At 29.9% G+C, this 17,328-nt stretch overlaps 1 protein-coding gene and 2 non-coding genes across 3 annotated transcripts; all 3 read right to left on the reverse strand.

Moving 5' to 3' along the window:
- Positions 1-917: 917 nt before the first annotated feature.
- Positions 918-3,167, reverse strand: LOC125817457 (pentatricopeptide repeat-containing protein At3g58590-like). Its single transcript, XM_049496993.1, is given in 1 exon segment — positions 918-3,167. A coding segment is annotated over 1 exon segment (2,250 nt).
- Positions 3,168-12,500: 9,333 nt separating this feature from the next.
- TRNAC-GCA (transfer RNA cysteine (anticodon GCA)) lies at positions 12,501-12,572 on the reverse strand. Its single transcript has one exon. It is a non-coding gene; the product is annotated as a tRNA-Cys (tRNA).
- A 4,388-nt stretch (positions 12,573-16,960) lies between these two features.
- TRNAC-ACA (transfer RNA cysteine (anticodon ACA)) lies at positions 16,961-17,032 on the reverse strand. Its single transcript has one exon. It is a non-coding gene; the product is annotated as a tRNA-Cys (tRNA).
- Positions 17,033-17,328: the final 296 nt, after the last annotated feature.

Raw genomic sequence — 17,328 nt, forward strand, 5'->3', positions numbered from 1 at the left:
TATTATGGTCAACCACAATATAATTAGCTTCCCTGTGGTTTTGATTATTATCGTCACAATATATACTATTTAAATTTTTTCTTCTATAACAAATCCTTATTGATGACAAATAAAGAGATCATCAGAAATATAAACCAAATAGACCATTTCTTTAAGCCTAACTCATATTTCTCCAACTGGATAGAACACTTCCAGAAGTTTATTTTCCCCAGAACTCAATAGAATCGACAAGAAAAAATCGAACAATATCATGTTATGTTGATGATATGGATTCACAATTGAAGTGGAGTAATGGCCTATGGATTACAAAAGACATGGCTCCTTTGTCCTCGCATTGGAGCCTGAATAATTTGTTTCGTGCTGCGTAGGGCCCCATTTGAGAGGGAAGTGCTCCCTACCAAGGATTTCTCTATATCCACCCGAGATCTCTAGTTAAGGGGGAGCAGACTCATCTACTGCACCACATTCTTTAGTGGTCAAAAGCCCAGGACTCCATTGTTCACTTATGGTAGACTTCTTTAGATCTCACCTGTTTCCTCTGTTTTGTTTGTGATTAGTTTAGACCAATTTGTACTTGATGATTTCTTAGTCATTCATGCTCGGACAAGTCGATCTCTGTAAGTTATTCAACCTTCAGTAGGAAAAAACTAAAAGCAGATTTGTTAAGGTAAGTACATGAAAAGATCTTCCAATATTCTACTTAAGAGCATCCGTTTGATGTTGAATTTAGTTTTCCGTCAGAAGAAACAACAACTGCATCAGTAATAATCAAGGAACTAACTCATACCTTGATAATCCATCGACCTTGTAACCGGTTGAGGCAACATCATGTTATCAAGACACCAGTTTCCTGTAATAAGCTCCATCACGCAACATGATCATTACTTTCAATAGTAGTACTCTGCATCACACATATTTTATGAAGCAAGAGCGAGAGTGTCGTCTATGCTTCTCTTTTTCTTGCAGCCTTCCAAAAAAATGCGCCATATTAGAGCATTTGGAGGGAAAGGCATCCCAGTGATTAACTGCTCGGCTTCTGTCAAATAGCCATACCTAGCCAATAAGTCCACTGCAATAAGATAGTGATCCATCTCTGGTTCTACCTCATATTTCCCTTTCATCTGCCCAAACAATTTCATTCCCTCTTTCACTAATCCAACGTGCCTACATGCTGAAAGCACAGCTACGAAAACAACCTTATCAGGTTTAATTCCGTTCATATCCATCTCCTTGAATTTCTTTAATGCCTCGTGTGCATAACCGTGCAGTCCAAGGGCTGAAACAATGGTTGTCCATGTGATCACATTTTTAGTCGTCATTTCATTGAAAATCTTGATTGAACTTGCAAGACTCCCGCATTTGCCATACATGTCAATCATGATATTGCAGACAAATGTGTCACAACGCTTAAAATCAGTCTTTGTAATGAGGCCATGAAGTGAGCTACCTAGACCAAGGTTACAAAGCTTGGTGCACACACTAAACAGGCTAACATATGTGTATCTATCAGGAGATACTCTAGCCATCCGCATGTGTCCAAGAAGTTCAAAAATTTCTTCGTAATCACCATTTCTAGAACAGGCTGCAATCAAAATATTCCAAGATATAGTATCTGGATTTTCAAGGTCAGAAAACAACTCTTGAGTCTTGTCGAATTGTCCATTTCTGTTATAAATATTTGCGATCATATTGGATGCAACAACAGGAAGTGGCATGTCATTGGTAGTGACAAACCTTAGGGCATAATCAACTGAACTAGTTTTTGCATATGAAGAAATGAGACTGCTAGAGACATAATCATTATCAATGTAACCCATTTTTATGGACAAAGAATGGAGCTGAAGTACCTCTAATAGTCCTGACAATTTCACAGCAATAGAAAAGGAAAACTCAGTTGGAAGACAACCCGAGTGAATCATTTGTTGAAACAGCGAAATAGCATAAGAAGAACCTTTACTCGAGTAACCCAGCATCAACGTATTCCAAGAAACCACATTCTTCTCTGATATTTCATCAAAGCAAACATGAGCATCATCCAATCTATCACATTTAACATAAAAGTCAAGTAAAGCACTACCGACATAGACATCGGATTCAAACTTTTTCTGGATTACTTTCGCATGGATGGACTCCCCAAGCAATCGAAACTGCTGGCTAGTGCAGCAACTTAGGGCACTCACATAACTCGTATCATTAGGCAATAAGCCACTTACACACATTTTCCTAAAAACAACCAATGCCCTATCTGCTCTTTCAATCTTCGCCATTGCACCAACCATTGTATTCCACGACACAACATCCTTAACAGGAACATCTTCAAACATTTTCTCTGTCTTATGTATGTCAGAGCATTTCGCATACATGTTAATCAATGAATTATTCACTGAAACAGAAAAATCCAGTCCATTTTTCACTACCAACCCATGTACTAGTTCCCCTAATATAAAATCAAGTTCCCCAACAAAACCGACCAATATGCCCACGAAAGTGCTCTCGGAAGGAGCCATTCCACTCCTTAACACCATCATTGACTCCTCAACACATTCATACTGTCCTAACAAGGATATCATACAATTCAAAGTCACCAAATTCCTTTTAGGCATTTCGTCGAAAACCTGCATAGCTTCATCTAACCATCCTTTCCTTCCAAGTAAACCCAATAATGCAGTCCCTGTTACAGCATCAACGAAAAACAGCCCCAATTTTTCAGCCAACGCTTGCAACTGAAATCCTTGAATAACATCCAAACACTAACAACCCAAAACCCCACCAAAACTAAACTGAGTCGGCACATATCCACAACCCCTCATCTCAGAAAACAACTTACAAGCCTCTAATAAACTTCCATTCCGACTATAACCACTAATCATTGTATTATATGACGCAACATTTCTCTTGGACATATTATCAAACACCTTGCGTGCAATGCGAATATCACTGAATACAGAATACTTGAACATGATAGTGTTATTCGCCAAAAAGGGTTGAGTTGGGTCTGGCCCCATTGTGATTGTGAGTGCATGAAGAGCCTTAGTTGCGTCGAGAGATTGAATCCAATTTGGTTCTTGAAGTAACTGAATGACCCTTTGGTGTTTGATATTATCTCCATGATTAGAGAAATACTTAGGAAATATTGAAATTCTTGACAGTGAAGTAGTGTTCCTCATGCAGCACCAGCCAAAGAGTACTGGAAAGTATTAAGCTTGTGTGCATTTAGGAGCTACAATTTTATGCACTTGATTCGAGGAAGGATCGGATTACAAGAGTTTACTGTACGGCCTTACCTGCTATGTTTATGGGTTTTATATTAAAGAAAAAAGAACCATATGGATTTAAATCAAACACAAGATTGTAGTCAGGCTAAAGTTATTTAAAACATCAAACATTCTTTCGAGGATCATATCATATATATAACATACAGAGGAGAATCTAAAGATTTTTTAGAATATGAATACATCACGAAAAAAAATGCATTAAGTGAGAATTGATCTCTGATTCTGTGGGAAATTGTATCGTGAAAATATCATACTATGGTCTTTCAACTCTTAATATATTACTCTTACTACTACTTGTGAAGAAAACAAGGTGAAAATGCAAGTATCAACACCATTGCATATCCATCTAACACAAATAAAAATGATACAAAGTTCTTATTTTCCCTTCAATGACAACAACTCATTCATGGATTAATGATGTTTGGGATCAGGTCCTCCAGGACTTCGTCGCGTTGGTTTGTATCTTCTTTGTAATTTGCTTTTATATCCGTCATAATAATGTACCTCGAGGGCTTTTTTCCTCTTGAAATATACGAGAAAATGTTCAGTTAAACTTCTTTTTTGCTCCATAGGACGAGCAATATTTGAACATTGCACCATAATAAGCACAACAATTAGAAATACATAAAATTTCCTCAGATACATTGTCCTAATTGATGATAAATACTTGAAACATAGATGTAGCCTAGTTTTCAACATACATATATATAGACAAAAAATATTTTTCTTATACTTATTTATTTGGCCACTTGTTCAGAGTTTGTTATTTGGAAAAGATTTATTGAAATTTAACTTTTAAGTTGTTGTCTTAACATTCCGTTGTGAGGCATCCAAGAGTCAACTTCTATTTGTCCTAACATAAGTTATTTTTAAAGTTCATAAAAGTTGTCTATTTGCAAGTGGTCTGTGACAATCAATTTGATTTGTCAAATTCGACTTTTTATTTTTGGTTAGTGACTATCCTGCTTTTTTTTTATAGGTCAAACACGTGAAAATTCATTTTTATATGAATGACGGGTGAGATTCGATCTCAAGAGCTTTGTCTGCTATAATACCAAGATGAAAGAGATAAAGTAAAGGTATAAATCTATGAGCCTCGTTCATTCTATTCTTGTTTATTAGCATATAATAAGATAATACTAACAAATTCAGTATTTAGATATTCTTGATATAGTGTGATATTGTCTAGTCTGGGTCCCTCTATGGTTTTCCTTAAAAAGACTCACTTTCATACCATTAGGGGTATTCAAACAACTTAAATGTTCTTTTCTAGTTTTTTCAACTATTACTATGAAACTTTGTTCGCACACCCAAAAATCTCCTTCTCACACTACGTTTCACGTGGCCCTTCACTACAATCCACAAATTTATTCCGAGATTATTGTGTTCCACCGACATGACCGAGCATTTTTGGCCCCACCGAAACTCGGAGCTAGCTAGTTTCTTCTTGTGTGTGCACATCTTCAAGCTACTCTAAAGGTATATAGTAAACCGAATATTATACTATCACTTCACCATTTTCATAATTGTTTGGTCGAATCATTGACTCTGAAACCAGTTGTTGGCTAAGTCAGTCCAAAGATACTTTTAATAAAGTGTGATTTAAAACTTTGTTCAAATATCAAACCAAAACAATGTTCTTTCTCTGTTTTAAGTCTCATTCTTCTAATTATATTATTTTAGTCACACTCCACTAAAGGCAATTAGAAGCTTAAGTCATATACATGTTTCAAAGCAAGATTTACGTATCTAGTTAATTACTTGTTTTTAATCAAATACAAAACTCATTAAACACTTTGATAAAGTCAAATTGAAAAGTTGCAAACACAATTTACAAAATCTAAGTGCATAATCCCGTTTACTGGCCTGGTTTTTGGTCTTATTAATAAGGTTATGTCACTAATGCACTACTCACTAGCACTAACTACTAACTATATACATAAATGTAACAATCAACATGAAGTCAAGGAACGTCGACTTGCACTTGCAATATAGAATTTTACTTTCCGGAATCCTTCCTAAGTGGGGCCCTTTTCATACAAATTAAAGTGTACGGGATGATTGAGATCCCTTCGCTCGTTCCAAATCAAACATATCTTTTCCATAAGAAATATAGCAAGACTCATTAACAATATAACAATCGTTTTAGAAATTTAACCAGATATAATGAGATGGTTCAAATCCCTTTATACTTAACTGAAAGCACCGCCCCAAAAATGTGCTCTCCAATACACAAATCCGAATTTAATTATTTCCCAATGCATATATCAAACCACATAGAAAGAAAAAAAACATTTTGGGAATTTATTTTGTTGCTGCAATTCGTTTAATTCAGAACAGTAATTGACAGAGAGCACATAAATTCTTCAACAACAAAAAAAAACTCTTCTGTTTTTTTTTTCTATTTTGTAATTAACAATTGAATTTAATATATTTATTTGAAAAAAAAAATGAACTATCTGAAATATGTTCTAAGCATCTTCGAACAATGCTGCTTCTGCAATGAATCAACATTCTCATCAATTTCTTTTCGCTTTCGACGAACAATCTCTTGAGAAGAAAAAGAATCAGATCTCTGAAATCTAGCAAATGCAACTGAATTGGTGATATCTTTCAAAGGCCTCCTGAATTTTCTCTTACAAAATTTCAATTTTGAAGAATTTGGGGTCAATTTTTGTACAGAGAAAGGTGAGATATTCTCCTTATTATCAAATTCAGTAATAATAGCTAACACCTCCATTTTTTCAGATGTAAAAAACAAAGTATTTGAAGAAGTAATTTATAGATATGGGATTTTGAAAAAGGACTAAAATTTGTGGAGGGAAGGATTTGAAATTTGTTTATTTTTTAATCTGTAAAATTTCAGGTGGGTGCTTAATTTTTTAAACAAGGGAGGGAAGAGTTTTTTATTTTATTTTATTTTTTTGAAATTTTGGGTTGTTTTTTTTGGTAGAGAATCTAAAGATGTGACATAGAGACAAGAATGTGGGAGATTTGAAAATTTTAAAAAAGTAAGTGGGACCAAATTAATTGGTTTTTGGCACCTTAATAAAAACTTTTTAAAATTAAAATTCTAGTTTTGCCGTTGCTTTTGTTAGGATTATAATGATTGGTATCGTGATAAATTATCTTGAGGTTGGAATAATAATATGATGATTAGTTATTACATTATAAAACAATGAAAATGATAAAACTGATCCATTAGGTCCTTCAAATCATTTTTCTATTAAACAAGATGGAAGATATATTTACAAATAAATAAATAAAAATTAGATATTATGTAATAGATGTAACAAATCAAACATACAATTAAAAATAATATTAGCATAGCTTGTATTTGAACGAAACAAGTACCACTAATAGTGTTAATTTCTTTAACAACACAAACATTTTTTTTTATAATTGAAAATAATCTACAATTTTTTTAATTTTTTTCAAAAAGCAAAAAATTAATTTTCAAGATAAAATACCATAAATTTATATTTATTTATCTCTCAGTAGTTTAACATATTTATCTTTTCACTAAATACAAATTCATTTCTTTTTCTTTTTTTCTATTTTCATCATATCTTTCCTTCCTCACCCCCGAACACCCCCACCCCCATCATTTTTTTTTTTACTTTACTTCTTCTAATTCATTTTGGAATAGTCTATCAACTATAAATACAAGTTTTTTCTAAAGAACATTCAATAAATGGTTAATTTTACAAATACATTTTAAAGGAAGTAATATTTCTTTCTTATTTTCTATTCCTTGAAATTTAAAGATCTAATCTCTTTAAATAATCTTAAGTAAAAGATCATCATAAACTTGATGACAAGGTTGAAAAAAGAGAAGTTCTAGCCTCATGAACATAGAAGGATGAAAAAATTAATTAAATGACTATCTCATAAATTTGTTTGGGAATATTATATTAAATAATCAGGATATTTCTACAAGTAAAATTTATTATACGCATAAGTAGTATGAGGGTCTAAGTAAGAATGTAAGAGAAAAAAAAAAGTATGTGTTTGGAGGGAAGTGGGTACAATTTTATCAATCATTATTGATACACATGTGAAAGTTATAAGATCATTTCGAGATTAAATTCAAAATAATGGGCTATTTTAGACTTTTAATCAATATAAGATATATGGTGTGGTTTTTGGGATATGTAATTTGTTGGATGCACATGTGAAAATAAGTCCTCAACTTGGAGAGAGGGTGTCCACTTACGTACTGGGTAAGAAATTATGCAGAATAATTTTGGAAACGAGTGATCTTGAATTATTTAACCTCAGTTTTCCCCATGAAAAGTAAAAATTCGTTAAATTTGAAGTTTATCTATGTAAGTATGATCAAAAGTTCAATATCGATAACTTTTAAGATCATTTTTATAGGTAATTAATTGACAAGATCATGTGGATTTTGACAATAATTGATAACCTACGTTAATATTGATGGATGATATATTAACAAGAACAATAATTGTGTATCTATTAACAATAGTGAAAAATTATCGAACCTATATAGATAAAAAAAAAAAAAAAAAAAGCTCCAAGTCGTACCTTTTAATTTGAAGAGAAGAAGAGGTTACAAAAATTACAAAATTTCCTCCAATAAATCCACGGTCAAGATGCTTCTAAGTAACCTTTTAATAACTTCATCTTTGTTATTTCTCTTAATTAGGTCGGGTAAGATCAGTTCACATAGGTGATTCATGACCTAAACTCATATCCAACATATATCATGATAAAATTATATATTTTGAGTTTAACTAAACTTCAACATCTAGCATTTGAGGTGAGAAATATTGAGAACATATAAATATCTCACTATGAATGTGGGACTCAACACATTGGAGATATACAACGACATATCATAGCCATATATTTAGTATTTGAGCTAGAAATTATTAAAGATTCAAAATATGAAGAAGTAACACATGAAAAAATTTAGAAATTCCATATCTATTGTATATATATATAAAACAATAATTTTAATATTGTATATCGATGGAATTCGAATGAACCCTTATGTATGTCTAGAAAAGTTTCAAAAGAGGAGATACCACAAATACTTCACCTGTCCAAACCAGTCTTCTATTTCCATTTGGACCACAAATTCAAAGCCCAACTTGCTGACAATTGGAATGGTATAAAGACAGTTTTAGTAGTTGGGCCTGGAAATATATTTGAAAAGATAGCTAAAGTTTTTGAGTGAAAATTTTAAATTTCTTCGAAAACCTTTACACAAATAGACCAACGGATTCATTGATTACTTATTTTAGCCAATATACATATATTATATATTGATTATACACCGTTATTTATATAAATCATAATGTACATAGTTAGTGCTAGATTTCTTCAAAGATATAACTAGAAGCTTTATAAATCATCAATAAATCATAATGTACGTAATCTTATTAATATTTTAATTTTCTCTGTATTTGTATAATCATAAGTGTATATGATGAAAATATATGTATTTATATTTGTATATACAATCTTCTCTCGCTTTATACATACACAAACTCAATTTATACATTTATGTTTGTATAAAGTGAGAAAGGCGGGTGAGCGAGATCTGGGAGAGGGGAGAGAGGGGTATGTATATATACAATTTTCTCTCGCTTTATACAAACACAAACGCATTTTATACATTTGTGTTTGTATAAAGTGAGAGAGGTGAGGAGAGATTGCCCAACGAGAAATGAGAGTGGCGAGCGAGAAATTCAGGGAGAAAGGCGAAATAACAACAGTTTGTTATGGGTTACAATTATATCAAACTGTGGTTATAACATTTAATTTGAATTAATAGTTTTTTATTTTATACAATTTTTCCCTAAAAAACTATGTAACAATGTTGTCGTCATGGGTAGAGTTCCTCATACTTGTGTGATGTGTGTATTGAAAGATAGCTAATAAAATGACAGTTTGGTGCACAAAGTATTTTACATAGATTGGTTCGCAGAAGGGTCACATCTTGAGTGGTGTGATATAGACAACCTATTCTATTACAAATATTAATGGTAATTAAAAAAAATGCTAGAGATAAAGGTAAATTAGGCCTAATATTATAACCGTAAGGTGTCGTTTGGTTGGGAACTAGTTATCCCAGGGTTAATTATCCTGGGAACTAGTTATCCCAGGATTAGTTATCCTGAGATAACTTATCCCATCATGTATATGAGATAACTTATCCCATCACTATGTTATAAATGGTGGGATAAGTTATCCCAAACATGTCAACCAAACAAGACATCAAAATTTTATCTCAAGACTATTTATTCTTTTCCCTCACACCAAACGAGCCCTAAGGGTAAATTTAGTTGGATGCTATAACAATGAGATAAATTGTCGTATAATTTTAGATTTTGAGAAATAATTTAAAGAAAAAACTAATATTGAGATAAAATTTGAAAAAAAAAATTATATTTTTTTTATTACATAAAAAATGACAAGTAAAAATCATGGCAGTAAGTATACATGAAACCGGAAATGTATGAAAAGTGAAAACTATGAAAATTGAAATATGTTCAAAGCATCAATATTGAATTCCCTCTCATTTGATAGGCAAATATTTTTGTTTTGACTTAAAACTTTAGCGGGCCCCATCTATATTTCTACAAATTTCAAAATCTCCCTCGTTGTTCATAGATTCTCTACCAAAAATAATCATTAAAAATTCAAAAAAAAAAACTCCAATTCTCCCTCCTATTGCCCAAAAAATTAAACACCTACCTAAAAATTTACAAAGAAAAAATTAATTTCAAATCCTTCCCTCCAACATTTTCAGTCCTTATACCTATAAATATTTATACAAATCTCATTTAGATCTATCTATTAATCCCCATTTCTATTTTCTCCACATTACTTCGATTTCTCAAATGGAGGTTTTAGATATTTCTATATACGAAAATGAATCGAATAAAGAAAATATTGCGCCAAGTTCTGTAGAAAAATTGTCCACAAATTGTTTGAAGGTGAAATGTTGCACAAAAAAATTTAAGAAGAATTTCAAAAGGGGGCCATTGAGGGATATTACTCACCTATTCGATTCGCCGGTTCAGCCTGGTTCGATTGCATTCAAGAGATTCCTTCAATCCGTTTGTGGAAAACGGAAAATGGTTGATGAAGATGTTGACTTGTTGCAGAAGAATAAATCGAAGATACTTAGAAGAGATTTCAGATAGTTCAGCTGTATTATTGACTTTTCGCTCATTAAAATCGTACTAATTTATATTTGACATTATAGATCTTATTTCTGAAAGTGACGTTCCCAATAGTTTTTTTCTACTTCGATTACTAATAAGACAATACTTGTAGCATAGGTAAACAGATGGAACATCATTTTTATTTGCCCAATTGTATTGGGGAATATATGGAGACAGAAATTTGTAATGACATAATATTCGCAGAATTGATTTGATAGAAGAAACAATTCTGCTCTCTTTGTATTTTTTATTTTCTAAATATTGTTTTCGTTTTAATTTGTTTGTTTTATTTTTTATTTTAGTTCATTTCGAAAGGAATGTTTTTCTCCTTTTCTAATAACTTTTTAATTTTAGTTCTCCTATGACATGTTTAAGATTAAAGATTGAAGTGCATTTTGGAAATTATAAGCTATACATCCTGTTCAATACTTTCTTTCTTCCTAATTGCTTGTCCGCTTTTGAATTGTCAAACATATTAAGAAAACAATGATTGTTATAGTGAGTTTACCATTTACTCCTATTAATTATGAAGTAGATGAATTAAAAAATTAAAAACTTTCAAGAAGTTTTATCTTTTTCAAAATTAATTAATCGAGAGTATAATAGATAAAAAGATAAATAAAAGTTGTCATTTCTTGATTTATCAAAATAGACAAGTAATTAGAGACAGATGAAATATTATTTTTATACTTAATAAACTATGACATACCTTCAAAAGTTTATTTTTATTCTAATACATTTTATTCATTACTCCTTCCGTTCAATAATAGTCAACAATAGTTGTCTACTTTATTAAATCAATAGATAGTTTTACATTTAGTTCTTAATTTACTTTTATCATTAATTATAGTCATTTATCTATTATATTTTTCAAGACATTGAATTTATTATATTCAAAGAGTGATATAGTAAAATTACCATTTTATTTATAGTTTTCTTTAAAAATGTGCAAAATCAATAGTGGACAAGTATTATTGGACAGAAAGAGTACTATTCACATTCTAATACACCATATTCATTAAGTACTAATTATATTCTAATATACCCATTCATTAAATATAACAAACCAAACATCGACAAAAAATAATACCAACATCACTAATATTGCATTACTAATACATCTTATTCCGTACTATCTTTGTCCCAATTTATATGATTTACTTTTCTTTTTAGCCAGTCCCAAAAGAATGACACGTTTTTATATTAAATAACAATTTAATTTTAAAATTTCAATTTTATTTTAAAATTTCAATTTTATTTTTAATGAAATAATTTATAGTCACACTAACATCTATCATTTATTTTATACCACAAATTTCAAAAGTTTTATTTCTTAAACTCTATGTCAAGTTAAACTAACTCATTTAAAATAAGACAGAGATAATACTATTTTATACACCCTTTCATGCAAATCCCTCATGTATTAGAATAAGGGTCCTACAAATTTCAATTTGGTGACCATTTGATCTACCATAGTTAAGAACCCTTGTGATAAATATTAATTATTAATTTCTTTTGATATTATAATTTGTTATCTTATATTGGTTAAAAATCTACAATAGTTCAATATCTTAGAATTTAAGGTCAAATAATTTTACAAGTTTCACATTTGCAATAGTAGTAACTCATAATGATTGTTTAATGCTTGTTTGGAGAACGTAAATCAATATTACTAAATTTAATTCTTAAGTAGCATATATTTAATCTGAAATCTAGTTATTGTCAGTTTGTTAATACAAAAATGTACAAGCTTCCCTCTAAACACATACCTTTTATGCTTTTTTTTTTTCTGTTTCATTTTTATTTAGATCCTCATACTATTTATATCTATAATAAATACTTGCAAAATTTTCTGGTCATTTGATGTAATTTACCCAAATAAGTTTATAAGATAACCATTTAATCAACTTTTATCGCTCTAAGATCAAGGGACTATAACTTTTCTGTTTTCAACCTCGTTGTCAAATTCATATTATATCTTTTATTTGAGCTATTTAATGATTGAGCTTAAAAAGTAAAATAAAGAAGGGCCCTACCTGATTTGAACTGGTGACCTCTTGATCTGCAGTCAAATGCTTTACCACTGAGCTAAGGACCCTTGTTATATATATTAATATTTAATTTCTTTCGATATAATGATTTACTATCTCTTATTGATTAAAGGTCTAAAATAGTCCACTATTTCGAATTTAAGGTCAAAATGATTCTATAACTTTCACATGAATAATCCATAATGATTGATAAAGTAGTATATATTCAGGTCGAAATCTAATTTCGTAAGTTTGTTAATACAGAAAATTGTACATTCTTCTCTCTAAACACACATATTTATATTTTTTTCACTTCCATTCTTACTTAGACCCCTCCACTACTTCTATTTGTAGACACGTATTTTTGACCGAACTTAAAATTTTACACCATTTTTAGAGCTGAAATATTTTTATAAATATAAATTAAATATTTTGACTTTTCTCTTATTTTATTAAGTTTATTTTAAAAGATTTGAAAACAACAAAAATAGAATCCTTTTTTTTAAGGTAAGTTTTATTTTCAATTGTTTAAAAAGAAATAAAAGATTACAAAAAAAATCTATATTATTTTTAAAATTAAGTTTTTATAAATAAGCTAGTATTATTTAATTGATTTTATATATATAGCTAGTTGACTTTTTCTTAGATTTTTATTAATTTTAAATAATTAGTTGATATGTTATTATAATTCTTTTAAGAGTAAAGTAAAACTAAAACTAAAAAATAAAAAACCTAAATAATCTAACTAACCATACACCCCCCACACTCCCACTTTCCCACAATTCTCTACACTCCCTCACGTTCTCCTCAACTAAATCCACTCCTATACCCACTAAACTACTACTACAATCTGCAAAAAAAAAGACCCACACCCCCACGTATCTAAAAAAAGAGGACTCCTATATATATCACAATACATCACCATCATAAAGCATCATCAGTTATACGGAATAACAGGACACACGAAAAAAAGAAGAAGAAGCAAAACACTTTAAGTCAGAAAGATTTTTTTTGTGGATTCAAGTTCGTGGCTCCTTAAAGTTAATTATAATTAACTTTGGAAATCAGTAGATTATAGAGGTTTCTTTTATTGGAATTAAGTTTTACGAAAAGGTAATTCTAATTCCTTATATAGTTCAATGAAATAATTGTTCTGAATTCGATTATGATGTTATGTAGTCCTTAAAATTACATGTATTGTTATATGCCACTATTTTGTGACGCATATCATATTGTTGATTGCATGAATTGCTACTGTTTAAATTTGCTCATCGAATTATTTTTACACCTGATGTTAATTTAATCAACTAATTTGATCCAAAGATGGTTGTTGTTTACTCCTAGTTTTATTTCAACATGTTTATGTACATTTATTTGATGGTACAAATTGGCAACTTCGTTTATGACTTTAATTTAATTACATGTAAATTGGTTGGAGATTCTGTATTAGTTATCATTTAGAGTTTCTGGAGTTTAATAAATAAATAATATTTCCATACTTATGGAGACAATTAATTATTAGAATAATTTTTATCGTATCCGAAATATTAAAAATCGAGGAGATGAACATTAGTTCATTTGAGTGAGTCATTAATTCATCAACGTGAGATAGTTCTTTTATTAGTAATTTCACACTATCATCATGTGGTGAAGAAAAATTATTATATCACTACGTATATTATTTTCTCTCAATTAGTTTAAAGGGAAAAAAATAATTAAAAAATAATATATAGAATTAAAAAAATAAAACGTGAGCAAAAAAAAAAAAAAAAAAAAAAAAAAGAAAAAATAGTGTAGAATAGAGAAAAAAGAAGATAAAAAAAAGAAAAAAAGAAGAGGAACGGATTGTAAAAAAAAAAGAAGAGTAAAAATAAAATAAAATAAAAATAAATAAACATCTATTATAAAAAAGGCAGAAACAGAAGAAACAAAAGATGAAATTGAATAAAAAGTAATAATAGTAAAAATTAAAGAATAGGTAAAATAAAAAAAGGGAAAACAAAACTTAACCAAAAATTATTTAAATGAAAAAAAAAGAAGAGAAACATTGTGTTAGACAAAATAAAATAAAAGTAAGAAGAAGAAGAAACAGAATGTTAAAAAAAATAAAAAATGAAAGTAAAAGCTACAAAAAATAACGTGCAAAAAAAAAATAGAAGAAAATAAGAAAAAATTCCAAGAAATTGGTCTTAATCTCTTTAACATTTTCTTTTTCTAAAATTAATCCTAAATCCCGTAGAAGTTTACCTCCTATTATAATTCAAATATCGACTCCCACTAAAACGACAATACTAAAATTCTCCGGACTCTAAACAAGACAGTTACAATAAATCAAAGAAGGTGGACATAAGTAAATGTATAGCTAATAAGTACACTATATCCAAAAACTAAGTCAAGCCAAGATATAAGTCAATGAAGCAACTGTGCTAGAAATACGGGACTCGAGGGGTGCCTTACACCTTCCCCTTGGTCAATAGAATTTCTTATCCAGACTTCTAGTTCGCAGACCATTAAAAATTAGAGTCAACTTCCTTTTGATTAGGGGTAAAAATTAGGTGACTTGGAACACCAAAACTCAATTCCAAGTGACGACTCTGAAATAAAATAATCTATTTTCAAAATGTCACTTTAATTGGAGAAACTCTATTTTTCAAACACTTCGTTTGGGAAAAATAGGGGTGTGACACTATTTATAATAAATTTCACTTTCAGGAATTTCCTATTCAATTGATGTACTTTAGTGTTTAGTCAACTCTTTCCTTGCTCTAAGATAATGGGGTAAAAATTTCTCATTTTTAATCTAATGGTATCTTTCACATGAGCCTATTTAATGATTGAGCTTAAAAAGTAAAATAAAAAAGAGTCCTATCAGGTTCGAACTAGTGACCTCTTGATCTGCAGTCAAATACCCTACAACTGAGCTAAGGACCCTTGTTATATATATATATATATTTAATTTCTTTCGATATGATAATTTGCTATCTCTTATTGATTAAAGGTTTTAAATAGTTCACTATTTTGAATATAAAGTCAAAATGATCCTATAACTTTCACATGAATAATCGATAATGATTGATAAAGTAGTGTATATTCAGGTCAAAACCTAACTTTGTAAGTTTGTTAATAGAGAAAATTGCACAATTTTCTCTCTAAACACATATATTTCTACTTTTCTCTTTCATTCTTACTCAAACCCCCGTACTATTTCTATTTTATAGTACATTTCACTTTTAGGAATTTACTGTTCAATTGATGTAATTTACCAAAATAAGCATATAAGATAACTATTTAATCAACTATTTCCTTGCTCTAAGATAATGGGACTTCTCATTTTTAATATTGGAGAAAAGTCATGAAGTTACCACTGAAGTTATTCCAAATTTTTAAAAAGATACCTTAATTATGCGGGTGTCCTATTACCCCACAAAAGTAATAAATATCGTTGTAAAGAGACCATTTTGATCCATTTTCTCACCAATCCAAGAATTCTAATAGGAGAGTGATGCACACTCCCTTTTAATGAATTAATTTAAATATTAATAAAGTGCAAACCCAAAACTAAAATATTGGCACATCTTTGCTTGTAAATGACGCTCTTGCTGCTTTCAATATATGGGTTTCTTCAAAATCTTTTCAATTGATGATTTCAATTTTTTGGGAGTTGATTTGCCTCCGGATGCTAAAGCAAGCTTTCGCTTTTTGGAATCATCCATTTTTGCCTCTATTGTTATGAAGAGTTGAGCTTCTTTAAGTTTTGGGGGTTGGGGTTTTGCTAGAATTTAATTTGTGGCATTTTTTCATAATGAAATAATGCTCCAGACTCACTCATCTCATGGAACAAAATTTTAATAAACACTAGAAGCTTTTAGAAATGAGAAAAAACATAATTTTTTTTTACTTTGACCACTAAATTTGCACTTAAAGTAAGTCTTCATGTTTGCATTGCATCACACACAACATCGAATCATTCTTGTCATTATAAATATGATTCAAAATCTAATCACAAAAGATAACTTGATTTCTCAATTTTCAAAGAAATTAAACCTTGACAACCAGAAATTAACAAGAAGTTAGAAAGTTCTTATCTTTTTGGGTTGATTTCATTCAAGAAAGAAGATAAAAAAAAATTCGAGTTTAAACCTTCAACCATGGGATCTTTTTGAAAGAATTGGGGAAGATGGAGTATTTTAAAAAAAGTATTAAATAATAGAGAAGGAAATGACACGTGGCGCCTTTTAATTCGTTTTTGAAAAAAAAAATCACATCAACGCTCCTTAATGGTCTCTTTACAACGATATTTAATACTTTTGTGGAGTAATATGACGTCCACATAGTTAAGATGTCTTTTTGAAAATTTGGGACAACTTCAGGTGTCACTTTATGTCTTTTCTCTTAATCTAATTGTATCTTTCACATGATGTTATTTAATGACTGGGCTCAAAAAGTGGTACAAAAAAGGGCCCTACCAAGTTCGAACTGGTGACCTCTTGATCTGTAGTCAAATGCCCTACCACTGAACTAAGGACCCTTATTATATATATTGATTTTTAATTTCTTTGGATATAATAATTTACTATCTCTTATTGATTAAATGTCTAAAATAGTCCACTATTTTGAATTTAAGGGTAAAATGGTCATATAACTTTTACATGAATAATTCATAATGTCATGTCGAAATCTAACTTTGTAAGTTTGTTAATAGAGAAAGTTGTACAATTTTCTCTCTAGACACACATATTTTTAATTTTTTTCTCTTCCAGTTTTACTCAGTCCAGTCCCATGTACTATTTCTACTTATTGTACATTTCACTTTCAGGAATTTTC

This window comes from Solanum verrucosum, unplaced genomic scaffold, assembly GCF_900185275.1.
Source record: "Solanum verrucosum unplaced genomic scaffold, falcon-dt-bn FXZP01000280.1, whole genome shotgun sequence".
In the NCBI taxonomy this organism is placed as follows: Eukaryota; Viridiplantae; Streptophyta; class Magnoliopsida; order Solanales; family Solanaceae; genus Solanum; species Solanum verrucosum.